General features: G+C 53.8%; 2 protein-coding genes across 10 annotated transcripts in view; one reads left to right on the top strand and one right to left on the bottom strand.

The window, feature by feature from the left end:
* Positions 1-1,865, top strand: part of ADAM17 (ADAM metallopeptidase domain 17) — a 52,777-nt gene extending 50,912 nt beyond the window's left edge. For all 3 annotated transcript variants that reach the window (XM_047744114.1, XM_047744115.1, XM_047744116.1), the window contains one exon: positions 132-1,865. In XM_047744114.1, coding sequence (XP_047600070.1) covers positions 132-491 — 360 coding nt within the window. In that variant the 3' untranslated portion in view covers positions 492-1,865. The remainder of the gene's footprint in view (positions 1-131) is intronic.
* On the bottom strand, positions 1,854-13,608 carry IAH1 (isoamyl acetate hydrolyzing esterase 1 (putative)). Of its 7 annotated transcripts, XM_047744122.1 has the most exons (7): positions 13,476-13,557; positions 11,927-11,979; positions 6,790-7,135; positions 6,545-6,693; positions 5,196-5,357; positions 3,433-3,554; positions 1,854-2,322 (listed from the first exon to the last, which is right to left on the bottom strand). In XM_047744122.1, the coding sequence occupies exons 5-7, from the start codon at positions 5,299-5,301 to the stop codon at positions 2,140-2,142; spliced, it is 411 nt and encodes a 136-aa protein (XP_047600078.1). In that variant the 5' UTR covers positions 5,302-5,357; positions 6,545-6,693; positions 6,790-7,135; positions 11,927-11,979; positions 13,476-13,557; the 3' UTR covers positions 1,854-2,139. The 7 variants fall into 7 exon arrangements, with proteins under 7 accessions (XP_047600078.1, XP_047600074.1, XP_047600075.1 ...); XM_047744118.1 differs by lacking the exon at positions 6,790-7,135 and having other exon boundaries at positions 5,196-5,462; positions 13,476-13,608; XM_047744119.1 differs by lacking the exon at positions 6,790-7,135 and having other exon boundaries at positions 13,476-13,607.
* Positions 13,609-13,676: the final 68 nt, after the last annotated feature.

Raw genomic sequence — 13,676 nt, 5'->3', positions numbered from 1 at the left:
GGAAGGTGGGGGAGCCTCACCTCTGGCTTTGCTTAGCGGGAGGGGTCACTGTGCCCCAGGGGACAGCCACGTGCCGGGGGCGGGGGGGAGCTGTGGGACCTGGGTCTGTCTCTGACTCCGGCTCTTCGCAGAACGTGGAGATGCTGAGCAGCATGGACTCCGCCTCGGTGCGCATCATCAAGCCCTTCCCCGCGCCCCAGACGCCCGGCCGCCCGCAGCCCATGCAGCCCCTGCAGGTCGCCTCCGCGCCGCCGCTGCCCCCTGCCGCCCCCAAACTGGAGCCCCAGAGAATGGACACGATCCAGGAGGACCCCAGCATGGACTCGCACGTGGACGAGGACGGCTTCGAGAAGGACCCCTTCCCCAACAGCGGCACCGCCGCCAAGTCCTTTGAGGACCTCACAGGCCGTCCGGTGCCGAGAAGCGAGAAGGCCGCCTCGTTCAAGCTGCAGCGACAGAACCGCGTGGGCAGCAAGGAGACCGAGTGCTAGGCCGCGGCTCCCGGCACGGGGCTGCGGCCGGCGGACTGGGGAGCCCCGCGTCTGTGCTGCGAGGGTCGGCGGGGGACGAAGGGACCGCGCAGCAGAGGCCGGTCGCGGGTCTGGACCCGTCACACTCGGGAATTGCTTGTGTGCTGAGGCCCCTGTCCTTTGGGAGAGGTGAGGTGAATCTGGCTTATTTTGAGGCTTTCAGGTTTTAGTTTTTTTTTTGGTTTTTAAAATACCCTTCAACCTGTGGTGCAGAAGCAGAAAATACAGCTGGATTAGGTTATGAATATTTACATTTTTGTAAATTTACCTTTGTACTGAGAACAGCACTGGTTAAGGAGATCAGTTTTTGGGGGGTTTTTTGGTGTTTTTTTTAATACACTGTAATGATCCGCTGACTCTTGGGAGGCATTTAGCAGTTACTTGTGAGGACAACTGGAACACAGATTTTATTTTTTGCCTTCAGTAAAGACAAAGGAGAGAAAACAGAGTTATACGTTCTTTCTCAACTGTGGGCTCTGTTTTTAGGCATTCCCCAGAGCTTTTAGCAGCAGGGAGAACCACCCAGCTTCCTCCTAAAGATAGATGTGTGAACATGGTTTCCCAAATTCTGAGGTTAGCACTTTCTAGAATTAAAAGTCTAGCTTACAAGTAGCCAAACTGAATGTACAGACTCCTGCCAACTGTTCAGGGCCCCAGTTTGCCGGGAAGTTTGTTTTCTAAGTCTGTCTAGTGCCACTGCCGCACTTAGAACGAGCGCCATTCAGAAAACCTGAACGGCTTAGAAACGAGAGCGTGGTTTCCTCTTTGCCAACACTAGTGGCCGCGAGGAACGTGAGCTGGTTCTCATCAGAGAACAGTGGCCGTGAAAGGCCGAGTTGCTGCGCTGAGCAGGGAGGGCCCGCGGCTTTCCGCCGCCACAGCTGGCTCCTGCACACCCCCAGTGGTGACCGCAGGGGACACTGCGTTACTTCCTGCTTTAGTGCTTCAGGGCTGTGTGTGTTTACTTTGTGAAGGATAAAAATCATCAAATTGAACTCTGATTTCCTTAAAATTAAGAGTTAAAAGCTCCCCTTCCCCCCGTACTGAAATGTGCTCATAGCCAACACATTCTAACAGAGATAATTTGTAAATTTTGAGGGCAATTAACTGAACCTGTGACAAATCAGATCTTTTCTTCTAAGGACGTTTATTATGCAGATGCCTGTTGCACTAATACTTGAACTGATACCTTGTGGTGTTTGCTGTCTTAACTAGTCGTCATAGTTTAGTTACGCTCCTGGAATCGGATAGGTGAGTGGGTGTATGTGAGAGTGAACGGTTCCCAGCTCCATGTAAGAAAATCGTTTTTTATAAAATTAAGACTTTTTAAACAAATTTCGTCTTTACTTTTTTTCCATGTATTCAGTTAGCAGGCGGCCCAGGGTTGCTTCCGTAGCTGAGGCACTGAGGACACCTGCCTCAGGCAGCTGTCACCACAACACAGCACACCAAGGGGCAGAGCTTCCCTAAAAATTCTAAGGCTTTTATTGATCTTGGTGGCAGAGGTTCCGTATTCCAAGGTCACGAGCAAAGGTCTGATCACTCATCCTGGGATCTTTGTGGCACTGTCCGCTTCTATAAGTTACCGGGCAGACTGGCTTTTCTGCGGCTAATGGTCCCCGTCTCCCAGGAGACTCCGTTCCGGCTGGGCTTCCGCTATGTCCCGCCAGTACGGGAGCAGCAAGGGCAAAGAAGAGACTCTCTGCTCTAGGAGAGGCCAGAGGTGAGAGAACAGAAACTCATTTCCCTTTGGCGACAAGTGCAGCCCGTCGGACAGGTAGGATGAGAAGTCCTGCAAGGAAGAGGGAAGTTAACCGCGGGGGGCCCGCTGCTCCCCAGCCCTTCGTGGGCTGCAGGCTCATTGTCCTGTGCACACTGAGCTCCGTGACCCGCAGGCCGTGCAGTGCCCCCGCTCCGAGCCATTGTTCTGGCTCCTCAGAAGAGGCTGAACGAGCCAACGCGGTGCCTTAATGTCAAAAACACGACCTGCTGTTAGGAGCGCTCGGGGTCTGGGGGCCCTAGTCCCGGGGGCAGGTTTCCAGGCAGAAGGAACTTGTACCCCCAGGCCCAAGCAGGAGCCACTGCTCTGGGGAGCAGGCTTTGCCCCAAGCCCACCCCCGGCCCTGCTGGCGCCGGCTGGGCCACAGCTCCCCCAGACCAGCGCTGCCCCAGGCCTCAGTGCCCCCTCTTACATTTTGGAGAGCTCAGGAAAATCTCGAAGGACTTTGTAAGAGCCCTTCACGGCAGTGCACAGTTCCCCCCGCACCCGGAGCAGGACAGCCCTCCCGGACCTCCTGGATGGACGTTTAGCCCAGACGAAGCCAGGACTCTGGCTGCTCCTGGCCTGCGACACCACAAGCGGGCCTGGCCCAGTCGAGGTCTGGGAGGAGGCCAAGTGCTGGCCTCATAAGGGAAACGCCCAGCACAGCAGCTGCTGGGTCCTGGGGACACCGGATACGGAGAAGCGTCCGACTGCCCTCCTGGGGCTGTGCTGCTCTGTGGGGCCAGCTTTCACCTCTGATGGTTGCAAGTGCGCTTTCCGGCTTCAAGCAAAAGATTTAGAACCACCTACCTCCACCTGTGAATTTTAGCCTCCCACCCCTGGCCTGCTTCATCATTTTACCTTTTAATGAGTTTTATAACGGGGTATTACAATAATTTGGCCGGCATGTCCTTAAATGTGAACCATTTCTGGCTCCTTTATTTCACTCTGTGCTCACGCCAGACTGTCCCGGAGAAGGATGCCAGCTGCTGGGTGCAGCCAAGGCACCGGGGCTGGGCAAGGGGCCCCCAACCCTGGCTTTCTGGTTTAAGTGGTCACAGCGACAAGGGTTGTGCCTCCTCAGAGCGGGGTCCCGTCTGTGGGCTTGTGCTCACCCTGAGGCCCGAGCCAGCCACGCACCTGAGTGTCCTTCTGCATCAGGGTCCACAGGTCCAGCACGTCGACCCCGCAGTCCTGGGCTACCTGTACGCAGGCGCCCGCGTATTCGCCAACAACCGAGTTCAGACGATTTAATTTGCAGCCTGTTGAGAGCGAGCGTGTGGGTGGCAGCTGGCCCTCTGCCAGCCCCGCTGACCCAGATGCCTCTCTGGGCACGGCCACGGCACGCACCGACGGCCCCGACTGGGGGAAGGATGGTCCCCGCATGCTGTGCTACCTGACACGGGACCAAGGACCGTGGGGACGAGGGAGCCATGGCTGGTCCCTGCAGGGGACGCGGACCGGAAGTCAGAGGCAGGAGAGCCCTGCGGCTGGAACGCAGGCCAGAGGGGGGCCGGAGGCCAGCAAGGGGGACGCTGGGCCGAGACCCTAAGTTTGGGTATGTGAGGAGAGACCCCGGCACTGGTGTGAAGCTCGCTGGGGTTCAGCCAGAGAAGGGCAGAGTGGGGAGGGGCTGTGGACATGTCTGCAGAGGGCTGGGCTGTGACTGTTGGGGACTGTGCAGGCGGCTCCCTCTCGCCCTCGCTCAGAGGCCACTGTGTCCAGGAGGACGCCTATGGGCCTATCTTCGAGAGAACTTGCTCGTAGCCTGTGGCTCAAAGCCCAGCTGGCGAACCTCTGCCTCCAGCCGCATCTACGGGAGTGGAAGGGGTCTCAAAGAGCGAGGCCGACTATGTCCTAGATGTGGACTTTGTTCTGCTCAAAAAATGTCACTCGCGGGGGCACCTGGGTGGCTCAGTGGGTTAAAGCCTCTGCCTTCGGCTCAGGTCATGATCCCAGGGTCCTGGGATCGAGCCCCGCATTGGGCTCTCTGCTTGGCAGGGAGCCTGCTTCCTCCTTTCTCTCTCTGCCTGTCTGCCTACTTGTGATCTCTGTCAAATAAATTTTAAAACAAACAAAAAAATGTCACTCGCCCGGTTTTGGGACCCACGGATGGGTTGCGACCGGCAGTCTGAGAAGCGCTGACGTCGCTCTGGCAGCCTGCTGGTCCAGGCTTAGCACGAACTGCCTGCAGGACGGACTCGCCGGCTCCCAAACCATCGAGGACGGCCGCTGGGGGTCCCCACTCTGGCCCCTTCCTCCCTTTCTGTCCTCTTCTTAGGGCAAACTTGCCCTATTTACCACCTTTGGGGAACTTTCTGGACATCTCTAGTTCTGCTTCCGCACTTGGAACAGACGGTTTCCCGCGCGTCAGAGCCCACACTCACTGCCGCCCGCCCTGCGGCAATAGGCAGGGGCCGGGGCCGGTCACTTCTGTGTCCGGAGCACCCGGCCAGGTCCTGACTTGGTACCTAGAGGTACCAGGACGAGCAGTGGTGGGGACACAAGCGCCTCCAGGTGCCGCAGGAGAGCCACACACGGTCCCCCTACCCCGGGAGGACAACAGCGCCTGCCGGTGCCCGCGAGCGCGCAGAGCCGCCTTGGTCCGGGCGCAGGAGCGGTCCCACTGCCAAGGGCGGGGGCACAGGTGAGGCGGTAGAAGGGGCCACGTTCACACACCAATGAGCAAAGCAGCGGCTGCGAAGTCCGGAGGCCACCCCGCGTGGGGACATCGGGGTTCAGCGCCGCCGCAGGCTCTTGGCCACGCGTGCACGTGGGCTCCGGCGGGACCAGGTCGGGCCCTGCAGCCCCGGCGACGACGCCTCAGCGAGAGACTGGCGGCAGCTGCGGCCTGAGCCGGGGACCCCCCCGCCCCCCGCCGCCACCGCGGCCGCGGCGCTCACCCTGCAGCAGGCACTCCTGCTCCCACGCGGCCTCACAGAGCGGGGGCGGCGTGACGAGGATGACGCGGCTCGCGGGCACGCCGGCGGCAGACAGCTGTCGCACCATGGTGTGCAGGTTCGCCGCGTACTCGGCCAGCGGGACGTGCTGCTTGGGGTTCTCGTCTGTGGGCGGGGGGGACACACACGGACACTGCACACGCGCGCCTGCTCCAAGTGACCGCAGTGAAGGTGGAGATGGGGTCACAGATCCTGGGACTCCTGACGTTGCTGGTTTGGCACAAGGACAGAAACCGGGGCGGGGGGCGGCTCTTCACGCCGTGGACCCCCGGACCCCCGAGGCCCTGGCTGGGGGCCCTGCTCAGCCTCTCTGTGCTCGCATCTCACGGGTCACACGAGGGGGAGAACTGGGTCCCCCGAAGGGGCCGTGGAAACGACCTCCACGAAGCGCGTGGCGCACCGGAGCAGGGGCCGCGCGCTCACTGGACACGCGGCTGCTGTCGCTGTCGAGTCCACTGTTTGGGCCGCACAGGCTCACTGCCGACCGGGCTCCCGTGCAGTGCGCGGGGACGCTGGCGGGCCCACTGCAGGCCACACGTGGGTGCAGTGACAGGAGCAAATCCAAGCACCCGTGGTTCCCCCGCGCAGAGCTCCCCGGGCGGCTGCTGGATGCTGCGAAGCACTTCGTGTTGACCCGAGCGCCTCCGGACACGGAGAGGACACGGAGCGCGCGGAGCCACGCTGTTCTCCTCTCACGGAACACTGGGGCACTTCTGTGTCCGTGAGTGACCCTCAAACGCGGTCGGCTGCCGGGAGACCAGCTCGGCGCGGCCACTTCGCCATGCGAACCCCCTGCGTTCGCTGCCGCAGATGCCACGACGGGCGTCGCGGCTGCCCAGCCGCCCGAGTGTCGGGCTGCATTTCTAGGTGGCGGAAGTCCTTTGACGCATGCCACCAGGTATCTTTCCAGAAAGATCCCAAGTTTCCCCACCAGTTCCGTAAGCGTGTGCCCACCTCACCCCACACTCGGCAGCTCAAGTATGAGAGCTTTGGAAATCCCTTCCAGGGTGCCTGGGGGACCCAGTCGGTTAAGCATCTGCCTTCGGCTCAGGTCAGGATTCCGGGGTCCCAGGATCAAGGCCCGCACTGGGCTCCCTGCTCCACGAAGAGCCTGCTTTCCCCTCTGCCCTCACCCCGCTTGTGCTCTCTCCCAAAAAAAAAAAAAAAAAAAAAAAAAACTTCTCCCTCCCTCTCTGCCCCCACCCCCACAGACGTGTATGCTCACACGCACGTGCTCTTTCTCAACACAAAATAGCTAAAAATGAATTAGAAAAACATAAGAATGCCTTTACCTTTCAGCGCACTGTCATTGGCACCAAAGAAAATTGTAACTGCTGCTGGGCTGTCCAGACTGTTGCCTTTTGTGATTAATCTTGGAAGAATGATTTTGGCCCATCGGGTATTATAACCTGAAAATCCGCGATTCAGAACATCACATTTTCTGAAATGAAGAATTTAAAAAATGAATTGTGGGCAAAGAACAGTTTCTAGTCCCTCTGCAGCGAGCCCCCAGCATGCACCCTCCAGGCCATGGCACCTGCTGATGTCACGTGGCTCTGAGCGGCTTTCACTTTTTAAAACTTTTAAGTCCCCTCTACACCCAACGCAGGCTCAAACTCATGACCCCGAGATCAAGAGTTGCAGGCTCTCTGGACTGAGCCGGCCGGGCGCCCCCGCTGCGCCTTCCCTCTGGGAAGAGCAGTCATGTCGTTGAACGTGGCGTCCTTAAGTCTTTCCAAGATCTAGGTTGTCTTTCCTTGACGAGAGGGGTGATGAGTAACAGCAAAGGGGCCAAGCGTCTTGTCTGCTGACTCGTGTGGGGGGTGGGGAGGGAGGTCCTGTCACCGGGAGGTCACAGCAGACCGGTGTCAATCAGAGCAAGCCTGGGCAGAAAGTTACAAGCTGGGGCTCGAGGCTAAGTGGTTATTTGGGGACATAATATATAGATGATTTGTGGGACTTTTTTACGGACTATTTTTTGAGAGGCATTTTAGGGGTGCAGCAAATGCAAAGGAACAGAGTTCCTGCACACTCCTGTCCCCCATATGCACAGCCCCCTCCCCCGGGTGGTACAGTTGTTGAAAGTGATAGACCTACACGGACACATCATCATCAGTGTCCCCCCCCACCAACCCGTGGTCTTGAGTCAATAATTTTAATATATATACTTATATGTACATGTCTGTAGTGTTTGTTTTGCTTCCTTAAAGATACGTGGTTTGATTCGCAGTACTGTACGGTACAAGGGAGAGACCATGGATCTTGAGCTAGTCGCCTGGGTTCGTGTCCCTGTTCCTTTACTTAGTGGCCAGGAACCCGGGTATGTTTGTAGACACGTAAAGTTGTCCACAATGAAAATTAAAAAACCCTCGGAGTATAGGTTACAGTCAGCAAACTGACGTGGTTTACTCTGGTGCGTAGTTCCAATTCCTGCATCTCAGCAGGAACACAGGGCCACAAGGCCGGAAGCAGATGCTGAGACAACAGGAGGGGACTTGGTTTGCCACTTCTCGAAAAGCTCTCAAGCGTTATATACATCTTGGGGACAAAATAACAAAATTCAGCCGCATTTATTTCTAAGTGTGAGTCTTGGTGTTTTTCATGCATAATGATTACAAAAAGCTGACAAGCCATTTTAAAGACTCAGTTAATTTAAAACGGAATATTCCTGGGGCACCTGGGTGGCTCAGTTAATCATCCAACTCTTGATCTCAGGGTCATGGGTTCAAGCCCGTACTGGGCCAAAAAAAAAAAAAAAAAAAAAAATTTTTTTGACAAAGATGAATCTGTTTCATATCCCTCCAAGGTTTAGTCACTGCAATGCTTAAAAAAACCAGAAGGCAAGGCAGCTTCCTCCCTTTAGGCCTGGGTGATGTGGCAGGAAAAGCTAAAAGTCTGGAATCAGAGCGGCCAGGTCTGGACCTCCCTGCCCTGAACTAGCAGATCAGGCCTTGGCCATTTACCTCATTTCTCTGACCTTCAGGCTCCCCACTTGCAAAAGAGGACCCTAATACCTAATCTGTTAGGCAGCGTGAAGATTAAAAGTAGCCAGACACACACAGGGAGCTCAATAAATGGCAGGCATTACATATTGAAAGAAAAATTATAAGGCTGTGAACCAGGAAAAAAAAAGTCCAAGTGGGTGAGGCCCAGACTTGACGCTGTTGAGGCTCCCTTCTGAAAGGGCAAGGCTACATGAATTTCTCTGGATTGAACAGTACCATCAGTAGTGCCCAACTTACTCCGAAGGCTATGGATACTGGCAAATTCAAGACTCTTAAATTCTCAGCTAATAACAAGCATCTAAGTTCAGATGCAGAGGGAAAGGGTGAGAACAAACTGGAAGATTCCTTACCAAACATCCAGCTCGAGGACACTGCCTTCCAGGCACAGCGTAGATTAAGCCATTTTATAAACCAAGCAGGGCCGATCTTTAAAAGTAAACAGCAAGGGCGCCTGAGTGGTTCAGTGGCTTAAGCCTCTGCCTTTGGCTCAGGTCATGATCTCAGAGTCCTGGGATGGAGCCCCTCATCGGCCTCTCTGCTTAGCAGGAAGCCTGCTTTTCCCTCTCTCTGCCTGCCTCTCTCCCTACTTGTGATCTCTGTCAGTTAAATAAATAAAATCTTAAAAAAAAAAAAAGCAGGGGCGCCTGGGTGGCTCAGTGGGTTAAGCCGCTGCCTTCGGCTCGGGTCATGATCTCGGGGTCCTGGGATCGAGCCCCGCATCGGGCTCTCTGCTCAGCGGGGAGCCTGCTTCCTCCTCTCTCTCTGCCTGCCTCTCTGCCTGCTTGTGATCTCTCTCTGTCAAATAAATAAATAAAATCTTTAAAAAAAAAAAAAAAAAAAAAAAAAAAAAAAAAAAAAAAAAAAAAAAAAAAAAAAAAAAAAAAAAAAAAAAAAAAAAGCAAACAGCAGGAGCTTTAAAAAACTGAAAAAGCTGAGTTTATTCTAACTCCTCCAAATCCTTCAAGTATTTTTGGTTAAAGAAATACTGAGATACGGCTAAAGAACCCAATGAAAATATATCAATAAATTTTAAAAGGATTTAAACAGATTTAAGAATTATTAGAATGCTTTTATAACGCTAAAACACAGAAGAGGTCCTTGTGGGACACGATGATGTATTTGAGTTACCGCTCTCCATGCAGGCAGCGCACGGAAGGGCACTCACAGTAGCGCCTTATTTAACTGTACAGCTTGGAAACTGGGTTACATTTAACACTGAATCAGTCCACCTGAAACTAACATAACACTGTATGTTAATTACACTTCAAAAAAACACCAAACCAGCCGTGAGTCAGTTCAGGGCTGTGCAAGTGGCTGAAGCAGACACTGAAAATTCACCCCGAGGCGCCTGGGTGGCTCAGTGGGTGGAGTTTCTGACTCTTGGCTTCCACTCAGGTCCGCATCTTGGGGTTGTGAGATCCACCACCCCCCTCCTCCCTCCCCTGCACTCCACACTCGGCGGGGAGTCTGCCTGTGCCACTCTCTGCCCCCTCCCCCACCCACGCATTTTCTCTCTCCCCCTCTGAAATGCTTAAAAAGAAAATTCACCCTAAGGGCTCGCATAGCTAAAGATGAAAACGCCTGCCTAAGGGCCAGTGGTTTGGGTGGACCAGAAAGAACGCAGCTCTGACGCTAAAAAGGGACGGGGGAGTGGAATTGCCTGGCCTCTCAGCCCCCGTAGCCCCCCATGCCAGTCAGCACCAACCAAACCCCCCCCCCCCGTTTCCCCGGTGGACCCAGTGAAAGTACAGGGGCCCCTACGCCTGGGTTCTGCTGCCCCACTGTGGCATTTTAGTTCCTAATAATCCAGTGAACGTGGCCCGGGGTGTGCATGCCCAGCAGAGGCGGGCACTGGGGGCGGGGGTGGAGCCCAAAGGGGTAAGAGTTCACTGAGGTGCAGCCTCTCTGTGGGCTCAGCCAGCAGCCACTCTGCCCTGAGGGCCTCAACAGGATGCTTGTCAGGAGTCGGAGACAGGAGGCAACAGACCAGACCACAAACGGTCTCCGACTGTCTTTTCTTGTAATCGCTCTCAATTCTGAAAAATAACTTCTAATTGAGTGATCTTCTAGCAAGCATATGTGTAAACTATCAATTCTCACAGGATTTTAGTACTAAACTTATTCACTAGGAAACATTTGGTAAAAATTATGTGTTGGTAAAACATTTGAGATGCGGCTTTCCAGGCCACTTGAGTTTATTTAGCTTTTCAGAAAAGATTAATAGGCCAATTAAAGTTATGGGATTACTAAATGTAAAAGCTACTATTTAGTGAGCACTGCCAAGTCCCAGGTGCCCAAGCAAGCTCACATTAGCATTTCCAAGCCTCCCAATATGAAAGCAGGTGACCTTATCTCCGGAGGCTCAGGACCTCCGGCTCCGCACCACCTGCCACTTCTTAGCTGTGAGTGACCTTGTTAAAACCCCTCTGCACCTTATTCTTCTCATCTATAAAATCACAGGGTGGTTATAAAGATTAAATGAGTCAATGCACATGAAGCATTTTAGTTTCTGGCACCTGGTAAGCACTCAGTAGAACTTAGCAATTATAATTCTCCCATTTTACAGAAGGGAAAACTGAGTGATACTTCCATGTTTCTAGATTAAGTCCACTTAAATAGGGAAAGCATTTGGGAACAGAAAAAGTTGGAAGGTCAATTTTTTCATTTCTTGTTTAGGGGATAAAAATGAAGGAGAAAGTGAAGACATTTTAAAACACATTTCACATTTGGAAATAAAATACATTTTCTTGTTATGTTAATTATACTGGTGAAGAAATTTTCAAATATTAATAAACTGGTAGTACATCCTGCTTATTTCTTTTTTTTTTTTTTTAAAGATTTTATTTATTTATTTGTCATAGAGAGAAGCGAGAGTGAGCACAGGCAGACAGAGTGGCAGGCAGAGGCAGAGGGAGAAGCAGGCTCGCCGCCAAGCAAGGAGCCCGATGTGGGACTCGATCCCAGGACGCTGGGATCATGACCTGAGCCGAAGGCAGCTGCTTAACCAACTGAGCCACCCAGGCGTCCCCATCCTGCTTATTTCTAAAAAAGAAGACAAAACTCCTGATCAGTGGCCCGATATTCTAAATACTTGTGTTTAGTGTTTAAATGTGGAAAATATTTCTAAGTATTTTTTAACCTCCTGAATTGGGGCAGTGTTCCCCTTTTGATGACTTCCTTAGCACATGCTTACATTAAGTCTGGCAAAGAGAATGCCAAAATCATTACTATTTCTGACATATTTTATAAAGAGAATCTGGGGGGGACAAAAACCTCTACCCAAAAATGACTAACTTTGGTTTATGAATATGCTTTGCTTTCTTTCAGTCGAATTCCTTACTACTTGTTTAAATCATACCCCACCCACAGTAATAACTGGAAAAGAACTTGTCTTCTTCAGATGGTGAATAACTGTGTTTGGCTCCAAACCCAGTATCTTTTCTACAACTTTTAGGGTTTGATTTCATATCTGCAAAACTTCTGCTGAACCCCGAGCGCCTGCCCTTCCTCCTTCCCTTCCCCAACCCTGTATATACTAACCAGGAAAGGCCGGCAAAGATGAAGGAGGGATTTACTGCTCGAAACTCTATCATTCACTCTCTCTTCTGGGATGCAGTTACAGCTTTCCATCAATGAACACTCGAGTATCAATCTAGAAACTATTCTCACCTGACCAGCTTGTCAGCCAGTGACGCTCCCCATCCACCCTGCTGGAAAGAAAACTGAAAAAGGAAAAGTCTGTTACTACTCATCCATGTAATTGACACATTTTAGACAGGGATATTTTGGTCAGCAAGTCCTTTTGTTTTCCTCTCCTCCTCCCAGACTTTTTGGCCATCCTTAGCCCCGCTCAGAGGCAGGCATTACAGCTAAACCTCAGCAGCACTCTGGAAATTAGGCGGAGTTTTCTTCCCTATCCACTGGATTTGAGCCAGTCGTCTGCATTTTATTGAGAACTAATACTGGTCATTTTTACCTAGAAAAGCTACTTAAAATTACGTAGGAGAGAAAAAATCGATTGTATGTTCAGTTAAGAAAGAAGGTCCAGGGGCGCCTGGGTGGCTCAGTGGGTTAAGCCGCTGCCTTCGGCTCAGGTCATGATCTCGGAGTCCTGGGATCGAGCCCCGCATCGGGCTCTCTGCTCTCTCGGGGAGCCTGCTTCCTCCTCTCTCTCTCTGCCTGCCTCTCTGCCTACTTGTGATCTCTCTCTGTCAAATAAAAAAAAAAAAAGAAAAAAGAAAGAAGGTCCAGGCTGAACTGCATTTCCGAAATTGAAAAGAATAAGGAAGTTAATCACAGAACTCGGGGCGAACCTTTTTTAAACATACATTCTTATAAATCTGGAGAACCCTTATTGCTCTATTTGCCTAAAAATTGGTACATACACAGAAAAGTGGTTGAGGAAGTCATGTTTGAAGAGACAAAAAAAAAAAAAAAAAAAAGCCGCCGCGGGAGTAATTTTTGAAAGCGTACTTCCTCCCCGAAGTAGAACATGTATTTTTCTTTAATGGGATTGAGTGAAAATGGGATCTGCTACGTTATTCCTGGAGACACTGTATTCATGACCAGCTTGTTCCACCAGAGGAAGCAGAGGCGAAACTGGTTCCAAGTGTTTTCTGCGTGGAACGGGCTGCACGAAACCTCAGCAGGTGACACAGGCGCCACCGCGCTCCCGCAGGGGACCCCTCCGGAACCTGCGCGCGGGACACAAAGCGCGGTCCGGAAAAGACAGACTCTAAGGTGAGAACAAGGCGCCCCTCCTCGGACCGGGCCCCTGATTACCCCGAAAACTGACGCAAAGCAGCGAACTCAGGCCGTGACACTCCGAAGCACGGCCGGGGCGAGTCCCCGCACCTCCCCCCGCCCGTAAAACAGGCTCAAAGGAACTGCCTTGCAAGTCCCGCGCCACCCACACCGGTATCTCGAAGGCGGGGGCAACTAAAAAGGGGACCGCCGCCGGGGGGTCCGAGGTCGCGCTGGAGGCGGCGGCTGCAGGAGGCTGCAGGCATCCCCGGGCAGATTCCGGCCCGGGGGCGCTCAGCCTTCCGGGCAGCCCGTGCGGGGGAAGCGGGGTGCAGGGAGGCGGCCTCGCTAACCGCGGGGCAGACGGGAGGACGGGGGCCCGGTGCGGAGCTGCCCGGCCCGCCGCTCTCAGGGGGGCAGAGGCGCGGCCGTGGGCGCCCGAGTGACCCGCCACGTGAGGACCGAGCGGCGGTACCTGGGTGATGGAGTCTCCGAAGAGCAACACCCGCGGCCAGGCCAGAGAAGCCCCGCCGTTCGCAGCCTCGCACAGCGCCATATTGCCGCCAGCCGAGAGGCGGGGCCGGGCCGGATATCCGGGGCGGGGCGAGCGGCCGGGGGCGGGGCCGCCCGCGGAGCCGGGGGTCGGCTCGGTGGCCGTCGTGTCGCCCGCGGGATG

Source organism: Lutra lutra, chromosome 9, assembly GCF_902655055.1.
Source record: "Lutra lutra chromosome 9, mLutLut1.2, whole genome shotgun sequence".
NCBI lineage: Eukaryota > Metazoa > Chordata > Mammalia > Carnivora > Mustelidae > Lutra > Lutra lutra.
The sequence above is the reverse complement of the archived record's forward strand: the minus strand, read 5'-3'. Positions and strand labels throughout refer to the sequence as shown.

Coding starts and splice junctions, on each gene's coding strand:
- IAH1 (XM_047744118.1), bottom strand. CDS start 13,556: ATGGCGCTGTGCGAGGCTGCGAACGGCGGGGCTTCTCTGGCCTGGCCG. Junction 5,463..6,544: donor CAATGACAGTGCGCTGAAAG/GTAAAGGCATTC, acceptor GTGCCAAACCAG/CAACGTCAGGAGTCCCAGGA. Junction 3,555..5,195: donor GCAGGAGTGCCTGCTGCAGG/GTGAGCGCCGCG, acceptor CGCTCTCAACAG/GCTGCAAATTAAATCGTCTG.